Below are 20826 nucleotides of genomic sequence, written 5' to 3' on the forward strand. Positions count from 1 at the left end.
GGGTGGCGGCGGGGCAGAAGCGGCGGCGGCGGGGGCAGCAGCGGCGGCGGGGGCAGAAGCAGCAGCAGTGGCAGGGGCAGAAACGGCGGCAGTGCCGGTGGCGGCAACAGCAGGAGGTGGCGCTCTGACGGCGCCCGCCTTTTCTCTTGCTGCTTGGCCTGGCGCTCGCCTCGCCCCGCCTAGCGCCTGCCTCTCCTCCTCCTTCTCGCTGGCTATGGCACAATGGTTGGGGTGGGCACTGGGCCGCATTACGAGGCGACCTGGGCCGTATGCGGCCCGTGGGCCGCGGGTTGGACAAGCCTGTTCTAGATCATCACTAGAAAATAAATGCACCTCATCAAATTATTAATGGTGTGTACATGCCTAGCTAAACATTTTATCTATTGGGTTCTTGGTGTTTTACTGAGCTTGTTTCTGTTCCTATAGACATTTCATTACTAAGGTAAGTAACTGATGATGTCATCTAGTTTGGTAATGAAACAAAAAAGTACAACTGTGTTCTGAAATAGGTATTTGCTCAATTAAGACTTCCCATATCCTTCAGATGCCAATACAGCTAATGCTGAAGCTGCTGTAGATATAAACAACTCTAGTTCTTTTTCCAACCCCACTCTATAGCTTTTCCCTGTTCAAAAAGCTTCAACATTTTTTACCCCAAACTGTGGTTGTAGTGAGGTAATTGAAGTAAATTGTAAGGCATTTCAAACTATTACTTTCAATAAACGAACAGTAAGAAAGATACTATTTACAAATATTTATGGAAAGGTCCTATAAAAAGAGACCATTTCCATTAATATTCAGATTGGAATACATAAGGTAAAGAAGCTAACAACACAATTAATAACAGAGAAAACAAAACTATGAATAAAAGGGCGAAAAGGCCTTCATCCGTAATAAGCAATTCTGAGTAGTCTTAATGTTTACAATTTTAATAGTATGAAACCCAACAGAAGTCTGCCACAGTCTTTCGGAATAAGGCTGATAAGCACCCACCTTTATCTCCCTTGAAATGAGGCCAATGACTAAATTGCCAATTAGCTATACAAGGCCAAATGGAGCACAAAGTCAACACGGAGCTTCAGATTTTAAACTGACCAGAACAAAGTTGCTTCCTGCAAAGGCTCATGTCCCTTTCCTCCTCCTTTTTGTCTTATGGGAGGGGCCAATCATCTCCAAGCCTTACTCCTGAGTCGCCCCTTTTGTCTTAACTGTTCTGGCCTCTGGCAGCTCTGCGCAAGCGCGCACTGAGGGCAGGATCCCCGTTCCTCTGCCTCGCTGGTCTCAGATTCTGAAGGCTCTCACATAACTCTTAGATGGCCCATGTCCCATCTCTGTGTTGGATACAGATCCCTCATCCGAGCCCTCCCCAGACTCCAGGACTGGCCCAGGTTCCTCTCCCCTGTCCCGACTCTGTTGACAGCTCTGCAGGCCACCAACGGACCACAACATTGATATTATATCCACTATATTTTGTGCATGTCTACTATTTCAAATGGGAATTTAAATTAGGATCCAAAGAGATTAAAATCTCTTTTGGGAAGTAATGCCTATCAAAAGCCCTTTTTAGAAGCCGGATGGAACAGATCAAATATTTCTTATATCTGTCTCTATAGTTCTTTTTCATTTGTGCCATGAACATAAACTCTTTATAAAATGTCATATTTTTGTATTTTTCCATAGCTAAAAATCATAATTCCACTTAGACATTACATGAAATGGTCACCATGTAGCATTCTGAATAACATGTCTGTCAGCGAAGACTTTCTTACCTGTAAACCAGAGGTGGTATTCAGCAGGTTCTGACCAGTTCTGGAGAATTGGTAGCGGAAATTTTGAGTAGTTTGGAGAACCAGCAAATACCACCTCTGACTGGAGATTTTACAGCATCCTTCCCCTGCCATGCCCACCAGGCCACACCCACAGAACCAGTAGTAAAAAAAAAAAAAGAATCCCACCACTGCTGTAAACATCACCACTGACTATGAGGATGTCTCCAAGAGGCTAATGTCATTTCAATGACATTGCTGGGAGAGTTGAACAAAGCTTTTATTATCACGCATAACATTTTTTTTACATAAAGGCCATTTTAATCCTAATATTTATAGCATAAAATACAATTTATGTATTTTCACTTTAAATACTGTTAACTCTGGAAGGAGCTTAGTACATAAAATAAAAATCTTTATAAAAATATATGTGTTAATTTTGCTGCTGCAAATTAAAGCCCTTTCCCTCATGATCTACAAATTATTCTGAAGTTATAGAAGTAAACATGAAGATAATATATTTGTCTTGGACCAGTTTTAAGCATTTCACTAAACAAGTTTGTAGATCTTTTTGTTTATAGATTTCAAGACATATACTCAAATATTTGTAGCTATTACTATAAATATTTTTCAAAGATGTCTCTTCTGTGCAAGTATGAAGGTACTATGTGCATGCTCAAGGTTTTTACTGTATAGTATTGTTTCAATTGTTCCACTTGAACTATGATCCTCTAAAAGGTGGAGGGGGGGGGGTTAGGACTCCCATTTTGAAGGTAAAAATGTGAAAAAATGTTAATAATGAATTTAACGACTGAAGGAAAGAATGAAACGTTAGATGTGTGAATTAGGAAATGTTAATTTCATGCACTTATGAACACACACTCACACCCCACAGTAGTAGAAGCAGAAGTAGTAGTAGTGGTAGAGGAAAACACTACATGTGTAGGGGTAGAAATATTTGTTACATCATGATGCTGGCTGGCGATGGAAGGTTGCCGCCTTAGAGCCCCCTGAATGGAAGTTCCACTCTGGAAAGCATTCACTACATCCATCTGCAAGGAATCAGAGATTGTGACAGCTTGCTCAGCAAGAGAGAGAGAGAACAAGAGAAAGGAGCATCCCATCTACAACACATAAAAAGCAAAGAAAAGAGGCACTTTTATAGAGCAGGTAAAGAAGCGAGAAGCACATTTGGTGATGAAGAAGGAATTTGAAGGTTTAAACAGCTAATACTTTTCCCATATAAAAAATTCAGTCATACATTTTATGACTACAATCCAAACCAATACTAAGAACATTGACGAATTTCAAATCCTCAACCCTATTTCCTACCTTTACAAGACCATACCTGAGTTTGTATCCTGTTTAGACCCCTAAACCATAAGATCTGACCACGCCTTAGCTCTCTTTCAGCATGATCAATTTCTTCCACATCTTCTGCTAACTCTTCCTCAGGAATCTCTTCCTTTTGTGTTCCATGGCCAGCTTCTTTAAGGAATTTCAAATGACTGGTTGGAATAGTTGATATCAACTATAACAATGGGAAACAAAAAATATTTAACATTTTATGAAAACTGTTCCTTTTCAAATTCCCTTTTAGAATTAGTGACAGACTCCCCCACCCTTCCTTAAATGGCTTCAAATAAGAAACCACTAGATTTTCGCTGTTTTCTTTGGAGAGGGATTAAACAAATCGTAGCTAGTCAATATTGCAGCATAATACTTCTATGCATTTGGATACATAACGAAAAGATTGTATTACTTGTTTTCTTTTCTATATTGTTCTGAAATTTAAAAATTTTAAAAAAGCAATAGTAGAGCAGCATGGCGAAAATTAATGACAATGAAAAAACCCGAATACTGAGTAAAATGCATTCTAAAACACAAGCTTTGGTAATTTGAGGAACTGAACTACAAAAGTAGTATTACATACCTGGCCCCAAAGAAGTGTTCCCATTCCTAGAAAAATTGACCACAGCCAGTGTTCTACTGTAAGCTCAGAGCAACTGAAAGGCTTCCCACCAAACTGCACAATAACTATCTGTTAAGAAAAATAATTGTATTTGATATTTGATAATTGTATTATCAAATAATTGATAATTGTATTATCTATTTGAAATGATAAAACAATGAAAATATTGGCTTTTATGATACAATTTCAGTAACTATTTTAAAAGATTGTAATTCTAGCCATTACATGAACCAATTCATAAGTTGACAGTGGACATATGTCTTTGGAATGGCTTCCAATTTTGCTTCCCATTGTAAATCCACAAATCCAAGGTTATCTTCTATGGTTTCCAACTTTCGCTGTGTAATTCCAAATAATATTGACTTTATAAAAACTTATTATTCTCAAATCATATTAATAAATGTATGGACATTAGGCCAAAATGAGACAAGCTGATGTATACATCTGTGTTCCTTCCATTATTTTACACTTCTAGCATACAAAACTGATGGTCAACTTCTAGACATTCTCTGCTTTCCCTTCAAAATATATAAACTTTTTAGTTTTTACTGAAGAAGAATATATTGCCCTACACCAGAACTTCCAGGGTTATTTATCACTGGGGCCAAAAGTTTCACAACTGGGCTTCATCACTGAGATGGCTCTCAGAACACTCTCTTTTCCTTGAAGAAAGACCTGAAGGAAATCTTGCAAAAATAATTATAATGCATAGCTATGTTATAAATAAACCCTATGTTGTGTTTAAAGATAAGTTATTAATATTTTTATTTTTATACCAAATTATAGCAATAATCTTATATACTGCTTCATAGTGCTTTATGGCACTCTCTAAGAGGTTTATAAAGTCAGCATATTGTTCCCAACAATCTGGGTCTTCACTGTACCAACCTTGGAAGGATGGAAGACTGAATCAACCTTGAGCCAATCAGGTTTGAGCTCCTGGCAGTGGCAGAGTTAGCCTGCAATACTACATTCAAACCATTGCACCATGACGGTTCTTATTATGTGAACACATTCTAATTATCAAGCTTAAAACCTGAGCGTAATATGAACGTATTATACATCTTTAACAGTAATATTAAAATTAACAATAACACAAACATATATCTGTAAGCATATGACCAATGATAAAATGTTTGCACAGATCAAATTATCCTCTAACGTGATACACACAGATGTTTTATATTTAAATAAATTCTGAATCTGTCAAGCGTGCCCTACCCTAATACTGATTATACATACAGCAACCATTGGCCTCTAAAAGCTCTAACCCTCCAAATTCTGCATGACTTTATTTTAAAAAAATCTACTCACTTGTACAATAAATGTTCCAAGAACTATAGTACAGAATATAGCATTATTGAAAATTCCTTCAAATACATTCCTTTCACCGTGAATTTTTCGGGCATTTATTTCATTAAATAGCTGCATCATCACAAATGTATTAAACACAATTGTGTAGTGCTCTGAAGGAGGAGCATGAAGAGGTGCATTTCTTCCACTATCAATATCAAATATTTTTTCACCTGTAAACAAGGGATAAATATTCTCAAAATGCCACTCAAATTCATGCTTTTTTTGTAAACATTGCTTTAGTCTTTTTTTTTTTAACATGCCTTTCTCCTTTAACATTCTATTTAACATGCCAATGTCCTTTAACATTCCTTTAAATATTGAAGAAATGTTCACAATAAAGCAAGCAGAGTTTAGGAAGTATACCACAGAGATTTAAATTGTAATATTCTTACCAGCAAACAACAGTGTGAAGACAACCACAAGCTGATAGAAAGCATGACCCAGAATATTCTTCATCATGGTCCGTGAGATGAGAGGTTTGTTTCTACCATAAGGTTTTCTCAGCAAAAGTGATTCTGTGGGGGGTTCTGTTGCCAAAGCAAGTGAAGCTAGGGTATCCATTATGAGATTTACCCATAACATCTGAACAGCTTTAAGTGGAGAGTCCTGTAAAATCAACATGTTTTCTAAAATAATCACAAATATCCTAAGAAATAAAATTATCTAACATTTAACATTTCCAGTCAGGTTTTACTATTATACTTTAAACTGTGATGCAGTGATTAAGAAGTTAAGCTAAGACTAGAAAAATCTACCCAGTTTCTAGTTCCATATTGGCCATGGAAACTCATTGCATTTCTTTGGGCTGTTACTCTTTTTTCAATCCAGCTCCCTTACAGGAAGATTGTTATGGGATAAACAGATTTGAAAGCTTGATGAACTCTTGGAGAAAGGGTGAGACATAAATTTATCAAATAAGAAATCACTCTCAATTCAATCGGTTTGAATCCCATTACATGCAAATAAATACATAATACTTACTTGTGTAATACATGCTCCTGTGAAAGCAACAATTACAGCTACTACATTAACAGTAAGCTGGAACTGAAGGAATTTGGAGATACTGTCATACACATTTCGCCCCCACATAACTGCTTTAACAATGCTTGAGAAATTGTCATCTGTAAGAATAATATCAGAGGCTTCTTTAGCTACATCAGTTCCAGCAATGCCCTGAAAGAGAAAAACAAAAACAAAATTACAATATGATCCTTGAATATTATGACAGCTCACATATATACTACTCACGTTTATATAGCCCTCCCATCTGTTATTTGTCAAAAAAATAAGGAAGAATAAAGAGGTCCTGCAATCTGCCAAATGTAGAGAAGACTTTCTTTATGGCCTGCCATTTGTCCTGAGGAACATAGAAGGGACAGATTTCTTCATATTTGTTCTTCCAATCCATTCATTTGTTACCATACAATTCCTTGTGAATTATAAATTACCATGGAAGTAATTACAAGGTGTAATTAAACAATTCTTGAAAACTCTGGATTAGAGCTAATAATTTTGTTTCTTTAACTTTCAATACACTTTTAAAATGTTGAATAGTGGAAAAACTACCCATTAGCATGAAATTTAAGAAACTAAGAATTATTTTGTCATACTCACTTATTTAAAGTAGATATTATAATATCAATATTTATGCAAAAAAAACAACTGCAGTAGAAACTATTATGAAAAATTGTATTGATGATTCTGTCATATAAACTGAATTCAGTGGTGCTTAGCTAAAGACCCATGCAGTTTCTGAAAATATTGAATTTCTTTTGACAGATAATTCTCAACTTACAACTACAACTGAGTCCAAACTTTCCACTGCTAAGCAAGGCAGTTGTTAAGTGAGCTGTGCCTCATTTTAAGACCTTTTTTTTTTAAGTGAATCACTGCAGTTAAGTGAATTATGTGGTCTTTAGGTGAATCTGGCTTCCCCCATTGACTCTGCTTGTTAGAAGCCTGCTGGGAAGGTTACAAATGATTATCACATGACTCTGGGACAGTGCAATTGTCGTAAATACATGCCACTTGCAAAACAATCAAATTGGTTGTTAAGTCGAGGACTACCTGTATTGGAAAGGAGTTAAAAATGATGTGCCATTTTTCAGCTATAATAATTTTATAATAGTAATGGGAATTACACAAAGATTTATCTGCCTTCATTAATATTTTGCACATTTCTTGCTCAATTGAAAAAAGTAAAAATGGCCATTATGTTAAGTAGCTTTGAGTTTTAATTCCAGATAACCTTCAAAGCCAGTAGATGGCACAGGAGAATAGCTTCTGAGCATTTAATTTAGACTAATTAAATTCCTCATAGTCTAGGTCAAGGAGGCAGTGTGCAGTATATTTTGGATTTGTGTGGTTCCTTAAAACTTTGACAAATCATTTGAGAAACAGATGATAGTTAACTATTCAGAATAGCACACTTGTTACGGATATCATACACAATAATACAAGCTTGCCTGTTTTCCCCAGTGCCTCAATTAAATGAAAATACGTTATATAAAATTTGCATGACAATGGTATGGGAAGTATCTGCAACTTAAATCCTCACTCTCTGATTTCTACTCCTTAGAAAAAACATAAATGTTACAGATTCCACGTTATAAAAAGGTGTTGAGCATCATTTGATTGTTCAGTATCCTGTTAAATAATATAACTGACAATAAATTCTAATAAAAGATCACATTTATCTTAGATGCATGTTACAGCAAAAAGCAAAGGAAAATAGAAGAATACTGATCTTAGAATTATGTACGCAATGAATGTACGGTTAACATGAAACACAATGCAGCCCTACATCAACTTTAAAATGGTTATCCTTGTAAAAGTATTTCCAGTTTCAAGTTTTCTTTAAGTTGATTATGTGATTCCTTCCTAGTCATTTACTATCATTCTAGAAATACTCCAAGAATTGTACCTATTTTAACTATTAATATCTTATCAGAATACATCTATCATCTAACATTTTTGTAAACTCTTCACATTAATAATTACGTATAATTTTAGATTTAGTCTCAAGAAAAATTGAACACATATTTTATCATTTTTAGCCTCTCTTTGAACAGACACAGTTAAGTTGTGGAACTCAACTGCTGTTTAAGTTTATATATAAGGATTGTGATTTTCTATATCGACATCAAATTTGGACTTCATCATTAATTGTGCAATTATCCCAAGGTAATCTTAGCAAAGAAGTATAATGGACACAGGAAGATACAATCAATTCTGTTTTGCCCACTGCTATATGCAAGCTAATTTTGTTCAGTCTTCAATATAACGTTAAGATCGTAATTCAAACACTTCAGTTTATAAAAGCACTTATTAGTAACAATTATAATACTTGTTAACCTCCTTACCATAGCAAAGCCAACGTCTGCTTTTTTTAATGCTGGGCCATCATTGGTTCCATCACCAGTCACAGCTACAACCTGCCTTTGTTCTGACACTGTGCTATCAATTATTCCTAAAAACAACAAGTATTTGTTACAACAGTACATATTTATACTATTGAACATTATAAATTTCAGTAATTTGTTCATTCATTTACTGAAATTGAGTAATTTTCTGTCTAAATCCAATAATTATATTGCATAGTAAGATATAGTCTTCTATTTCTCAAGAGCATTTCCAGCTCTTGATCAAAAAGCTGTTTGAAAAATCTGTTAGAAAATGTATTTACCTTTCACCAGTGTATGTTTGTCAGTGGGAGAAGACCTTGCAAGTACTCGAAGTTTTGGCCAAATTTTGTCTATTCGCTCCTGTTCTATCTGTAAAGATAGCTTAGATTAATTTCATAACTAAGTTTTCATAAGTAAAAAAAAGAATATTAACCATACCCACCTCTCCTTTTTCATTACGTATTCGTCTGTTGAATTCCTTGCCTTCCAGGCATAAGAAGTCTTCGCCAGGATGCAAAATACCACATTTTAATGCAATAGCACGAGCAGTGTTAATATTGTCACCAGTAACCATACGGACAGTTATACCAGCACGCTGGCATTTTTTAATTGCATCTGGTACCTAAGAAGAGGGAAAAGCTAATTATGCGGTTATTTTTCAGCAATGATTAATTTAAAAAGAGTTAACCTGCTTTTGGCTAAAATACTAAGGTTTAATTTCATGTATGTGTCAATAACTTTATGTTATTTAAGTTACAATGCTGATATATTTTACGTATATTTGATCATGTGCCATGAACTTGTTTTCAGCTCCTAGCAACCATGTAGGTTTCATCTATGATGATTTATCCCTAACTTCTTTTTCAAGTCCTAAAGATACAGATTAACTGTGATGCATGATTATAAGGTTGCTAAGGTCACAGTTAGGCAATTGGAATCCACCCAATGTTTGGAAATTAAGCTCCCATCAATCCCTAAACCCCAAAGTAAGTAAACTGGAAACTGCAACTTAAAATCTTAGAAGGGCACTAATACAACTCTTGGTACATCTGAGACAGTCAGCTCATTGAATATGTTACTCAGTATAAGTTTTTATGCTTATCCTAAGCTGACTTACTAAGAGGTTCAGGAAAACAAAAAGACTGGAACATGTTACTATTTAATTGATGCACAAAAGATTTGTGGCAAAACCTAGTTCTTAGGCAACAGTTATAAAAAGTAAAACTATACCAATCACATCATATAACACAAAACATATTATAACATCTGCATTTTGAAGAGATGGTTTCAGAATTATTGTAATGAGTAAGAACCTATTTCTGTGACATTTAAGCAATTTTAAATTAAATATATACGCCCATTACAGTGAATATTATTCAATCACTACCCTTAAATAAAGAACAAAGGAAATGTGGGAGTTCATCTACTTTCCAAAAACAGTACTAAAAATAGCTATTACTCATTTCCAGAGAGGCTTGGAAGACAAGTTTAAATCAATGGTTATTAAATCCTCAAAGATGAACGACATTTTGCCCTACCTCAGGTCTCACAGGATCTTCAATGCCTACAACAGCAATGCATGTAAGACCAGTGACAATATCATTTTCATTATCCCATTCTGGTTCAGGTTCTCCAGCTGGGAAGTCTCGGAATGCTAGACATATTGTTCTGAGTCCCTCTGATGCCATAGGTTCTATAACAGTTTTTACAATATCATCACGGTCTCTTGGTCTGAATACTTTTGGTTCACCAGTAGCACTGAGTATCTTGAAACACCTACAAACAAAATACAACCCATTTCAAGGTTCTGAATGTCAATGAAATCTCTTCCAACTCAAAAAATTCACTCACAGTGCCTAATAGTTTTTTTTGAATACTTTTAATTTATGGATATTTTGTTTAACTCCACTGAATGTGTACCAGGGTTTAGTGATGAAGCGAAATTGGAAGAATGTTAGGAAAAATTGTGAAAAGGATAATATGCAATTTGTTCTAAATCACTATGAATCCATAATGTACTTAACATGATTTGGGATGAATTCAGAAGTAGGAATATTTTGATCCATAGTCTAAAGGTTAAAAATATTAAGCCATAAGAGCCAGTTTGTTGTAGCAGTTAATACATCAAGCTAGATACTGGGAGAGTCTGAGTTCTAGTCCCACCTGAAGCACAAAGCCAAACTGGCTGACTTTGAGCCAGTTACTCTCTCTTAGCCCTAGGAAGGAGGCAATCTTGCCAAGAGAAGGTCCAGGCAGTCACCAAGAGTCAAAATCGACTATGTTAGATAGTATAAAAAATGGTAAGTATAAAACATCTTTTTCAAAGAAGAGGTGCTATCTTATTTCATTATTTGATAAACGTTTTTATTAACAGAAGCATCATAAGCCTTCCAAATGCATTTTCTCCCTATGTAAGTATATTATTCTCAGCTATAGCTAACTACAAGATTCTATAAATAAGGCACAATAAGGAAACTATTCAAGAATTAAGCTGGCAAAAGCTTCCCAGGAAATACCATTGTTTTCAGCAATAATTCCAATAAATAATAAAACTCATAATACTAGCAGAATTTAAAAGATTGTGGGACTATAACTGGACAAAGTACATTCCAACTCTTTTTTAAATCTAATCTATTCCTACTCAACTGTACAATCATCAATCTAGTTTTTCATTTAAAAAACAAGAACGAGAATATATTCAGCTTCATTATATTAATTCAAATAAAAATGTAAACAAATGGAAATGTTTTTATTATTATTACATTTATTTGCTGTCTATCTCACTCTGGGGATACTCTGGGTGGCTCACAACCATAAAAAATGTGAAGAAATGAAAAGGAGATTTAAACGAAGCAAAAGTAAAATTGAACAATAAGCAAAAAAAAGAAAATGAAAACAAAGAGAACACATCAATACGATTAACAAAAAAAAAAAAAAGATGGAGTAGGCAGGAGAGTTGGGAGAGGTGTTGGCGTTGAGTCTGCTATTAATCTAGCAGCCATCTCCAGAGGTGAACTCCCCCATTGAGTCTCCAGTCAACTTCCAGAGTCAGATCTTTAGGCTCTTACAGAATGAGAGGAGATTGGGGCAGGTCTTATCCTGGAGGCCAGGGTATTCCAAAAGATGGGCGCTGCGGCAGAAAAGGCTCTTCTTCTGGAACCTGACAGTCAGAGTTCTTTGACCAACGGGATCTGCAATATGCCTCTCTACCAGCCTGACTAGGACCGGAAAGACTTAGTGGGACAATATGTTTCATCAGGTAGCCTGGACCTATGCCATTAAGGGCTTTAAAGGTCATCATCAGTGGTGAGATACAGCCAGTTCGCACCACTTCGGGAGAACCGGTTGTTAAGATTCTGAGCAGTTTGGTGAACTGGTTGTTGAAAGAAATCATTAGGGCAGATGGTTGTTAAATTATTTGAATCATACCACTGGTCATAACCAACTGTACTTGGAAGCAGACCAGTACCAATGTAGTTCGCCAGGCAGCGGTATAATATGAGCCATACTAGGACTCCAAAAACTGATCTCACTGTCCCATTTTGTGCCAACTGAAGCTTTCAAATGGATTTCAAGGATAGCCCCATGTAGTGTACATTGAATTAGTCCAGACAAGAGATGATCAGGCCTTGAGTAACTGAGTGCAGTCAAGATCCAGGAAAAGTTACAGCTGATGCATAAATTAGAGGGGGCAAAAGCTCTCCTAGTCACACCCTGCTACCTGCTCTTTCAGCAGGAGACATAAGCCCAGAAGAACCTCCAAATTGTAAACTGTGCCTGAACAGAGAAATGCAACCCCATCAAGAATCAGAGATGACAAGGCTCCGTGTACTCAAACCAACTCAGTCTTGCCAGTGTACAGAAGTCCACTGTCCCCTATCCAGGATCCCACAACCTCCAGGCATCACGAGAGAACAGTCAGCATCACTTGAGTCACTACATGTAGAAATATAGAGTTGAGTATCATTAGCATATTGACAATATCTCAACTCATAGTGATGAGTGATCTCACCCAGTGGCTTCATATAGATGTTAAATAGAAGAGTAGAGACTACCAAGCCTTGTAGGAAGCTGCAAGTTGAGTGTTTGGGGGTTGGATTCTTCAATCCCTATCAATACCAATTGGGAGTGACTTTAGAGAAAGGAGCTGAACCAGTTTAAAACTGTGCCACCAAGCCCTAAGTTGTGAAGCTGGCCTGAAAGGATACCATGGCTCATAATTGAAGGCCACTGAGAGGTCAAGGGCAAGAATGGTTGCACTACTTCCTTTTTGCTTTTGCCAGAGATCATCATAACTGTCTATGTCCTATAGCCAGGCCTGAATTCTGACTGAAAGGGGTCCAGGAAATCCATTTCATCCAGGATTCTCTGGAGTTACCAAATATCTTCCTTTTCTCTAAAAAGAGAAGACGAGAAACTGGACAAAAATTGTCCAGGCAGGTGAGATTGAGTGATGGTTTCTTAAGAAGAGGAGAAATCAGAGCCTCCTGGGAATATCTCCTCTTGCAGGAATGGCCATGGAAGACTTAACTGTTTCTAAAATTAAGGAACCTTGTTAAAGAGATAGTTTAGGAATTAATCTGACATCACATCATGTCAAATAAAAGTGTTCAATTGCTAATACAAATTAAAAACATCCTTACATCCACTTTGGAGGTTGCTTGTTCAACCTTATCAGCAAAGCAAATATTCTAAATAGAGTACATTATTCTGGTTTTAAAGGCTACTGAAAAAGTTACAAATACAGTGCTTAACTACCAGAGAATATCCTTTCACATATTTAATCAAATCTCTATAGTAGAGTTATTTAAATGCCAGGGACTACTATTTCAAGAATACAAAAAATAACTTGCTTTTTAAGTACTATCTCTGAAGCACCCTTGCTGAAGATCCGGAAACTGCCATCTGAGTTCTTTAACACAGTACTCATAGATTTTCTAACAGAGTTGAAGGTGTAGACTTTATAGAGTGCCTCTTCTGGTATTTCATTTCTAACTTCCTGGTAATCTCGTTTCAAATCCAGAAGGAATCCCAGCAAGGCACATTCAGTTTTATTACCAACATGGCGAGGAAGGCCACCTTCCTTTTCAGGAGGCTGAAAGACAAAGCAGTCTTTTTCACTAGGAATTTGCTTCAATTAAAATAAGACACAATAACTTTACATGATCATTAATTCTATATTACCCAGAATAAAGTTTGGTTATGCTTTATAAATTTAAAACAGGCTAACCTTTGAAGAGCAAATGTAAATACTGTATAGCATTTTACATTTACTGTTAATTTTCAACACCATTAAAATTAAGAGAACTCAACTACTAGCATTACAAGAAAGGTTTTGTAAGTTTAATAATGTTTTGTTAATGTACAGGTAATATTGTAATATGACAAATACTTGAAAATAATTTTACTGTATTTACCTTTAACAAATTTAAGTAGTTTTATACAAACATTGATTAAAATGTACGTAATTAACAAAATATTAATGCTTAGCTTGTATTGAAATATGTTCAATGTTAAAGCATGTCTTTTTAATATATACTTACCAAGATTTTGGAAGTATAAGCAGAATTAACAGAGATGCCTGTTACAAGATATGATAAGGTTTTATCAGGAATAGCTTGCACTTCAGGAATTTTTTTATAATGCTTTTCACTAATATATGTCTGGACCACTGTCATTCTGTTCATCGTCAGGGTTCCTGTTTTATCTGAGCAAATGGCTGTTGCATTTCCCATTGTTTCACAAGCATCCAGGTGTCTGACCAAATTGTTATCTCTCATCATTTTCTGTTTCAAAAGAGGACAAAATCATGTCTGAACAGCATTAAAGCATTCTTAGAAAGTATTTACTATCTTTCCCAAGTTGAACTTCTTATATGAACACAAATGTGGAGGTTTTCAGCAGATACCAGACAAAAGAAAGGAGTAGACTGCATATTTGTAACATTTGGAAAGAATCTGGCAGGCACCCAGTCTTTTAGTTTTCCAGAAGCCACTGGGATAGAGTGATGGAAACCTAGGGATGGTTATGGGAACATCATCCTAGGAGATTAATGGGACACCAGTTGTTGTCGTTGTTGTTTTAGTTTTTTTCTTTTAATAGATTGTAATTTTATTATTATGATAGGCTGCCCAAAGTTGTGCTCTAAGATAAATGGCCATACATATCTTTTCTAAAAAATAAACAGGTAAAATTTATATTTAAGTCTAGATTGTAAGAGTGCCAGCCATTAGATCAAATGAATAATACAAAATGTGTCTGCTTGTTGCTCTCCTTCATGCCCACCTCCATCACGGAACTCCCATCTGCTCATGTAATACACTGCGTTCTGGTATTTGGCTGTATCTTTTGGCTTTGATAGCACTTTCTGCAACTGATTATTCCTTTGTCTTGTTGCTCATTCTTAAGAGGGAAATTTTTCATCAAATTCCACCCAGGCATTTTACCTCTGAAATCCTCATCACATTTTATTACTAGATAGGCACGTAATACTTTGAAATGGACTTACATGCACTAGGGATTAAGCAAGGCAAAAAGCCATATGATGGGGGAACTCTCAAAGTCATTTATGCACATTTTTCTTTGAAGTGTAGCATACTGTACTGTTCCATCTTTAGTTCTGTTGCCCCAGAAAGAGCCAGTTCCCATCTGGGAGTTCTCTTATACTTGTACAGCAGCAGATGGAGGCTGTGGCCAGGAAAGTATTTGCTAAATTTTGCTGAAGTGTCAGCTGTGACCATTCTTGCAGCAGAGAGCGCTACTAATGGTTATTTATGCTCTTCTCACTTGGACTACTAGAATCCAGTCTACAGACGGCTGCCCTATACACCATTATGTTAATACAGTTTATAACTATAACTATGTTTTACAGTTAATATAAACTACACTTGTCTGCCCTGCCTGCTAACTATCTTTATGGGAGGAGCTGCATTGTCTATCAATTCAAGAAGTGCTATGATGTATAAAGCTCTGAACAGCTTGGATCCTGAATACCATTAACACCAGTTACACCATGTAGAACTTCCCCAATATATACAGCTAGGGAAGGTATGCTGCAAATCTGGTCCATTCAGGAGTTAAATAGAGCGTTTGCTTAGAAATAACATTTTTCTGAGATAGTCTTTACTCAATGAAATCTTCTTGTTGTTGTTCCTTCCATCTACATTGTATTAAGGTGGATACATCCTTCCTGTTAATATTCAGGAAGGCAGTTCAAATGCTGCTTTTTTGCAGAGTTTTCAGAGGATGAATTACATTATTCTTTCCAATGTAAACATTATTTAGCAAATTTTTATTAGAAAATTTGTGGTGATTTTTTTCACAGATTAAATTCTGATTTGTTGCTTTTGATAATGCTTGACTACTATATTATTTCGCTTTTTGTACTGCCCATGTTATAAGCCATTTCTAGTCTTTCATTGAAATAGCATATAAAATTTGAAAATAAATGAAATAAGCTATTAAATAACTACTTCAAACAAATATCAGTGAAGTATAGTTCCTTGGGGAAAAAATTCTTATTCTTAACTATTGCATATTAAAATACTACATACCAAGTCACGTTTTTTGCTCATACCTTTACAGAGTAAGCCAGTGAGATAGTTACTGCCAGTGGAAGACCCTCTGGAACAGCCACAACCAAAACAGTAACACCAATGATGAAGAATTTCACAAAATACTGAATATATATTGGTGTACATTCTGCAAGCCAAGGAAGTTTCTGGATCCAGAAGGTATCAATTACAAAATATAATACAAGAATGATGACTGTAACAGCAGACATCAGCAACCCTTTCATGAAGAAAAGAGACCTAGTTGATTGTCATATAAATAACAGTCTTAAATAGCATTCACAGACTTTGTCAACAGTTTATACAATTGGAAGGTATCTTAATGGCAATCTAGTATAACCCCTTAGGGCAAAATTCAGTAATGGTAATCTCTGACAGATTACCATTTAGACTCTGTTTAAAAATTCAGTGAAGAACTCATCTTTTCATTTGATTGCTTGTTCTACTGGCTGATAAACTTGTAGAAAAAATATAATGTGCACCAATTCTTTGTAGTTTTAACCCATCAAATATGGTTATGGCTTTATAAACAATAAAGAATAAGTCTATTTCCTCTTCTAGGTGTCAACCATTCAAATATTTGAAAACTGCTGTTATATGTCCTTTTTAGTCGTATCTTCTGTAGACTAAACGTAGCCAGTTCCTTTACTAATTCTGCACAGGTTTCACCACTGGTAGCTTTCTCTGAATTTCTCTCGGTTTATCATTGCCATTTTAAAATTATAGTACCAGAACTAGATAAACGATTTCAAGTGGTATCTGACAAAGTAAAGTGAACCAATAACTGCCTGTGATTAGGATTTTATGCTCCTGTTAACTGAACCCCAAGATAATATTTACCTTTTCAACAGCTATATCACATTGCTGGATCATTTTTAACTTGTGAACACTAAGGATACTTAGTAATACCCAGACTTTATTCACATAGACTATTGTCAAGCCAGTTCTTACTTGTGACTTAGTAATGTGAAATTATAAAATGTTAAAACAATCTCTTTGAAGTCTAGAATTTTATGAACAATGGCACACGGTTTCAGAGTGCCAAAATCTTCAGTGCAAAAATATTTTAATCACATATGTACATACTAAAGAGGCCTGAACTGGCAATGATTGATCCAGAAATATGTTTTGGAGTTTTAGGTCTTACCTCAATGAGAATACCAAAATATTATGTTGCAGTTAAGAAAAAGGAAAATTCTGTGTTGCTCATTAGAAAAAACACTGAAAATAAAACTCTTCCATTATATTACATTTATTCAAATCTAATTATGTATATTTTAAAGCTGAAACTAAAAGCTGAAAAGGCAAGTAACACAATGAAAGGATTAGAGTAACTCCCATTTGAGATTTTTTTTATATAAAGAAAAGGGCAATAAGACAGTAAGTACACAGCACATAATTAATATTATTGATTTACTGCCATCAAAAGTATTGATAGACAGCACTCTTTATGGCTCTAACCTACTGTTTAGAAAATCGTGGAATTTAAACATTGTCAATGGATACTAATCATGCCACCTCTAGAATAACAACATGCTTCCCATGAGCATTGATTTGAGTACAGAAAGAAAAAAAATATTATGTTTTTAAAATATTTTGATTATTTCAATATGGTTTCTAAATGTTCTAGGATACCTTAAAAACAGTTCTTATTAAAATTAGCAAAATGGCTATTATGATAACCTATGAGGAATATTGATGCTGATGACAAACTCAATACATTGTATTCAGTATCATTAAGGCAACACTCAAATAGTGTGATCAAACAAAGCAAAGGAATGGCAGAAGCTGGACTTCCAGGGTTTTATAAATCATTGTATAAATATTATAAATCAAGCTAAACACAGGTTTTAACTTCAGCTGATGTCCAACTACACCAGGGGTCTTCAAACTTGACAGCTTTAAGACTTGTGGACTTCAGCTCCCAGAATTCCTCCTCTAGTCATGTTAGCTCAGGAATTCTGGGAGTTGAAGTCAATAAGTCTTAAACTTGCCAAGTTTGAAGATCCTTGAACTACATCAAGACCAGCACAAATTGAAATGTCAGCAACACTAAATAGCATTAGTTTGACAATAATGCCAGTCCAATAATGCCAATCCGTTATTTTATTCTCTCCAGAGACAACAATTGAAGAGCCATACCTGCTTTACCAATCTGAACTGCTAGCTTTGTGAGCTTTCCTTGTAGAACTGATTTCTCTTTCTTAGGCATATTATTTCTTTTTTTGTCATCTCCATCTATACCATCTTCGCTCTTCAAAGGTTGCATTTCCATAGCTGCACCATCTTGAGCTTTTGCTAAATTCATAAAAACACAATTGAATGAATAATCTATTATGGTTCATGAGCAGATCATAAATTTCAAAACAACCAAATACAACCTTGGAATATAGCAAAATCTCATTAACTGAGTGAATTATCTGCTTCCGCTGTTGGGTCTGAATAAAGCAGAATTTTATGGCTTGGGCACGGTATTGATCAGGTGAATAGGTAATTTCAGGGCACCTATCTTTTAGGAAGAATTTTAAACACCATTGGCCAGAATGGCCAGGCAGTTCACCTATAAAAGATTGGATCAGGTGGGAATGTAAAAACACAAATAAGCTCCAGAAAATCTAGAGTGCATATAAAATATATGATATTAATTTTGTACAGTTTTAAGGAGCGCTACTTTAACACTTGAGAGAAATAAGCTTCAATCAATCCAAAATATAAGTTTAAATTTCCAGAGTTTCCAGCAGGCATGGGTAAAAAAACATCATTTCAAATCATATTAAGCACAAAATATCATGAATTTTGAGTTTAAAACAAGCTATCTGGATATCCTGGAAGTCTTTTGAACTTAAAAAGAATCATTTCAACTCCAAACAGCTCTGCCTAAAATTACAAATACAAATACTCTGTGCAATCCATTTTGCAGAGTATACTGTCTCTAGTGCTACTATATGTTTCACAAAGTTTTATCTGCACAACACTAAAAAATAAAATGCTCATCATTATTAAATAGCATGTTCACCAACAAGTTAGGCATCTTATTCTTTATCACAATTAAAATATTGTTCTACTAGTTCTGTTTATCCATATTGTAATTTTAATACTATCATAATATCATATTGTAATTTTAAGACTATCATAAATCACATCTTTGATATTTAAAATTAAGATGCAGTTGACATTTTGCATAGAAGTTATTTTTTGGAAAAAGATTTAACAAACTGAAAAATTAACAAACTTCCATTAGAACAAACTGAAATACCCTGAAAAAGTGTGCAAGCTTTTGAATTCTACAGAATTCATTCAAAATGCTACTTCACCTTTTTTTAAAAACCTAATGAAGAATTCTGGAGAAATTGAAAGCTTAGACACATTTCTGTGGATTCTGATTATTTCTAATAAAGGTGCTGTTCTAACATATATCTGAATTTTTAAAATGTAAGTCATACCTTTGTTACGATTTTCAATAGCACCATCTTGTTTTTTACCTAAAATCAAAAATAGTTATCATTTTCAGAAATTGGTAAATACTTTATATATATTTTGTTACTGAGATGTATTCCTATTAATTTTCATTTTCTTTCAGAATAACTGGCAACAATCTAATGTGAATGTTTGTTGGACCATATAATAATGATCTACGGAAATAATGAACGTGTGAAAGCACTATTAAACAAAATGTTTAATTCTGTTTAAAATAAGTATAAGTTTTAAACTAATGTAGTAAACGTATTAAAATGTTCAGAGGTAGAATTTCTGAAGAAATGATAAGAAACTCAGTCAAGGTCAATTAAAGTCATTCTTAAGTCTACAAGATTTCAGATATATGCCTGAAATATATTGCCCAAACCCCAATTACAAGGTATTGTATTCTATTCATTTGGTTTGTAAAACAGGAAATGCCTTATTATTCAATTAATTGTAATATAGTAATTTCCCTGCTTCTCCAGCTGATTAATCCAGTCAAGTTTAATAAAACTGTATTAGTGTGCAATTTTCATTTTGTCACTTCAAATTTTCCTTGTTCTTTTTTTGCAGCCTTCTCATAATCTCATGTTATCCTAAAGAATTGTACTACACTGCTCGAAAAAATAAAGGGAACACTTAAACAACACAATGTAACTCCAAGTCAATCACACTTCTGTGAAATCAAACTGTCCACTTAGGTAGCAACACTGATTGACAATCAATTTCACATGCTGTTGTGCAAATGGAATAGACAACAGGTGGAAAGCAGAGGCAGTTAGCAAGACATCCCCAATAAAGGAGTGGTTCTGCAGGTGGTGACCACAGACCACTTCTCAGTCCCTATGCTTTCTGGCTGATGGTTTGGTCACTTTTGAATGCTGGCGGTGCTGTCACTCTAGTGGTAGCATGAGACGGAGTGTACAACCCACACAAGTGGCTCAGCTAGTGCAGCTCATCCAGGATGGCACATCAATGCAAGCTCTGGCAAGAAGGTTTGCTGTGTCTGTCAGCATAGTGTCCAGAGCATGGAGGCACTACCAGGAGACAGGCCAGTACATCAGGAGACGTGGAGGAGGCTGTAGGAAGGCAACAACCCAGCATCGGAACCACTACCTCCGCCTTTGTGCAAGCAGGGACAGGAGCACTGCCAGAGCCCTGCAAAATGATCTCCACAAATGTGCATGTGGCAGCTCAAATGATCAGAAACAGACTCCATGAGGGTGGTATGAGGGCCCGATGTCCACAGGTGGGGGTTGTGCTTACAGTCCAACACCATGCAGGACATTTGGCATTTG

At 35.4% G+C, this 20826-nt stretch overlaps 1 protein-coding gene across 6 annotated transcripts in view; it reads right to left on the reverse strand.

Annotated features, from left to right (window-relative positions):
* Positions 1-20826, reverse strand: part of ATP2B1 (ATPase plasma membrane Ca2+ transporting 1) — an 85587-nt gene that overhangs the window by 4381 nt on the left and 60380 nt on the right. For 3 of the 6 annotated variants that reach the window (XM_087934536.1, XM_087934535.1, XM_087934537.1), the window contains exons 7-21: positions 19513-19551; positions 18212-18367; positions 16075-16289; positions 14042-14284; positions 13352-13593; positions 10037-10274; positions 8941-9120; positions 8780-8867; positions 8457-8563; positions 6076-6267; positions 5487-5700; positions 5053-5264; positions 3700-3807; positions 3115-3297; positions 2732-2818 (exon numbers count right to left, since the gene is read on the reverse strand). In XM_087934536.1, coding sequence (XP_087790662.1) covers positions 2732-2818; positions 3115-3297; positions 3700-3807; positions 5053-5264; positions 5487-5700; positions 6076-6267; positions 8457-8563; positions 8780-8867; positions 8941-9120; positions 10037-10274; positions 13352-13593; positions 14042-14284; positions 16075-16289; positions 18212-18367; positions 19513-19551 — 2504 coding nt within the window. Of the gene's footprint in view, positions 1-2652; positions 2819-3114; positions 3298-3699; positions 3808-5052; positions 5265-5486; positions 5701-6075; positions 6268-8456; positions 8564-8779; positions 8868-8940; positions 9121-10036; positions 10275-13351; positions 13594-14041; positions 14285-16074; positions 16290-18211; positions 18368-19512; positions 19552-20826 lie in introns of all 6 variants that reach the window. The other 3 variants (XM_026698887.2, XM_026698859.2, XM_087934538.1) reach the window with 2 other exon arrangements.

The sequence above is a fragment of the Pseudonaja textilis genome, chromosome 5 (assembly GCF_049901715.1).
Source record: "Pseudonaja textilis isolate UNSWEBS1 chromosome 5, rPseTex1.2, whole genome shotgun sequence".
NCBI lineage: Eukaryota > Metazoa > Chordata > Lepidosauria > Squamata > Elapidae > Pseudonaja > Pseudonaja textilis.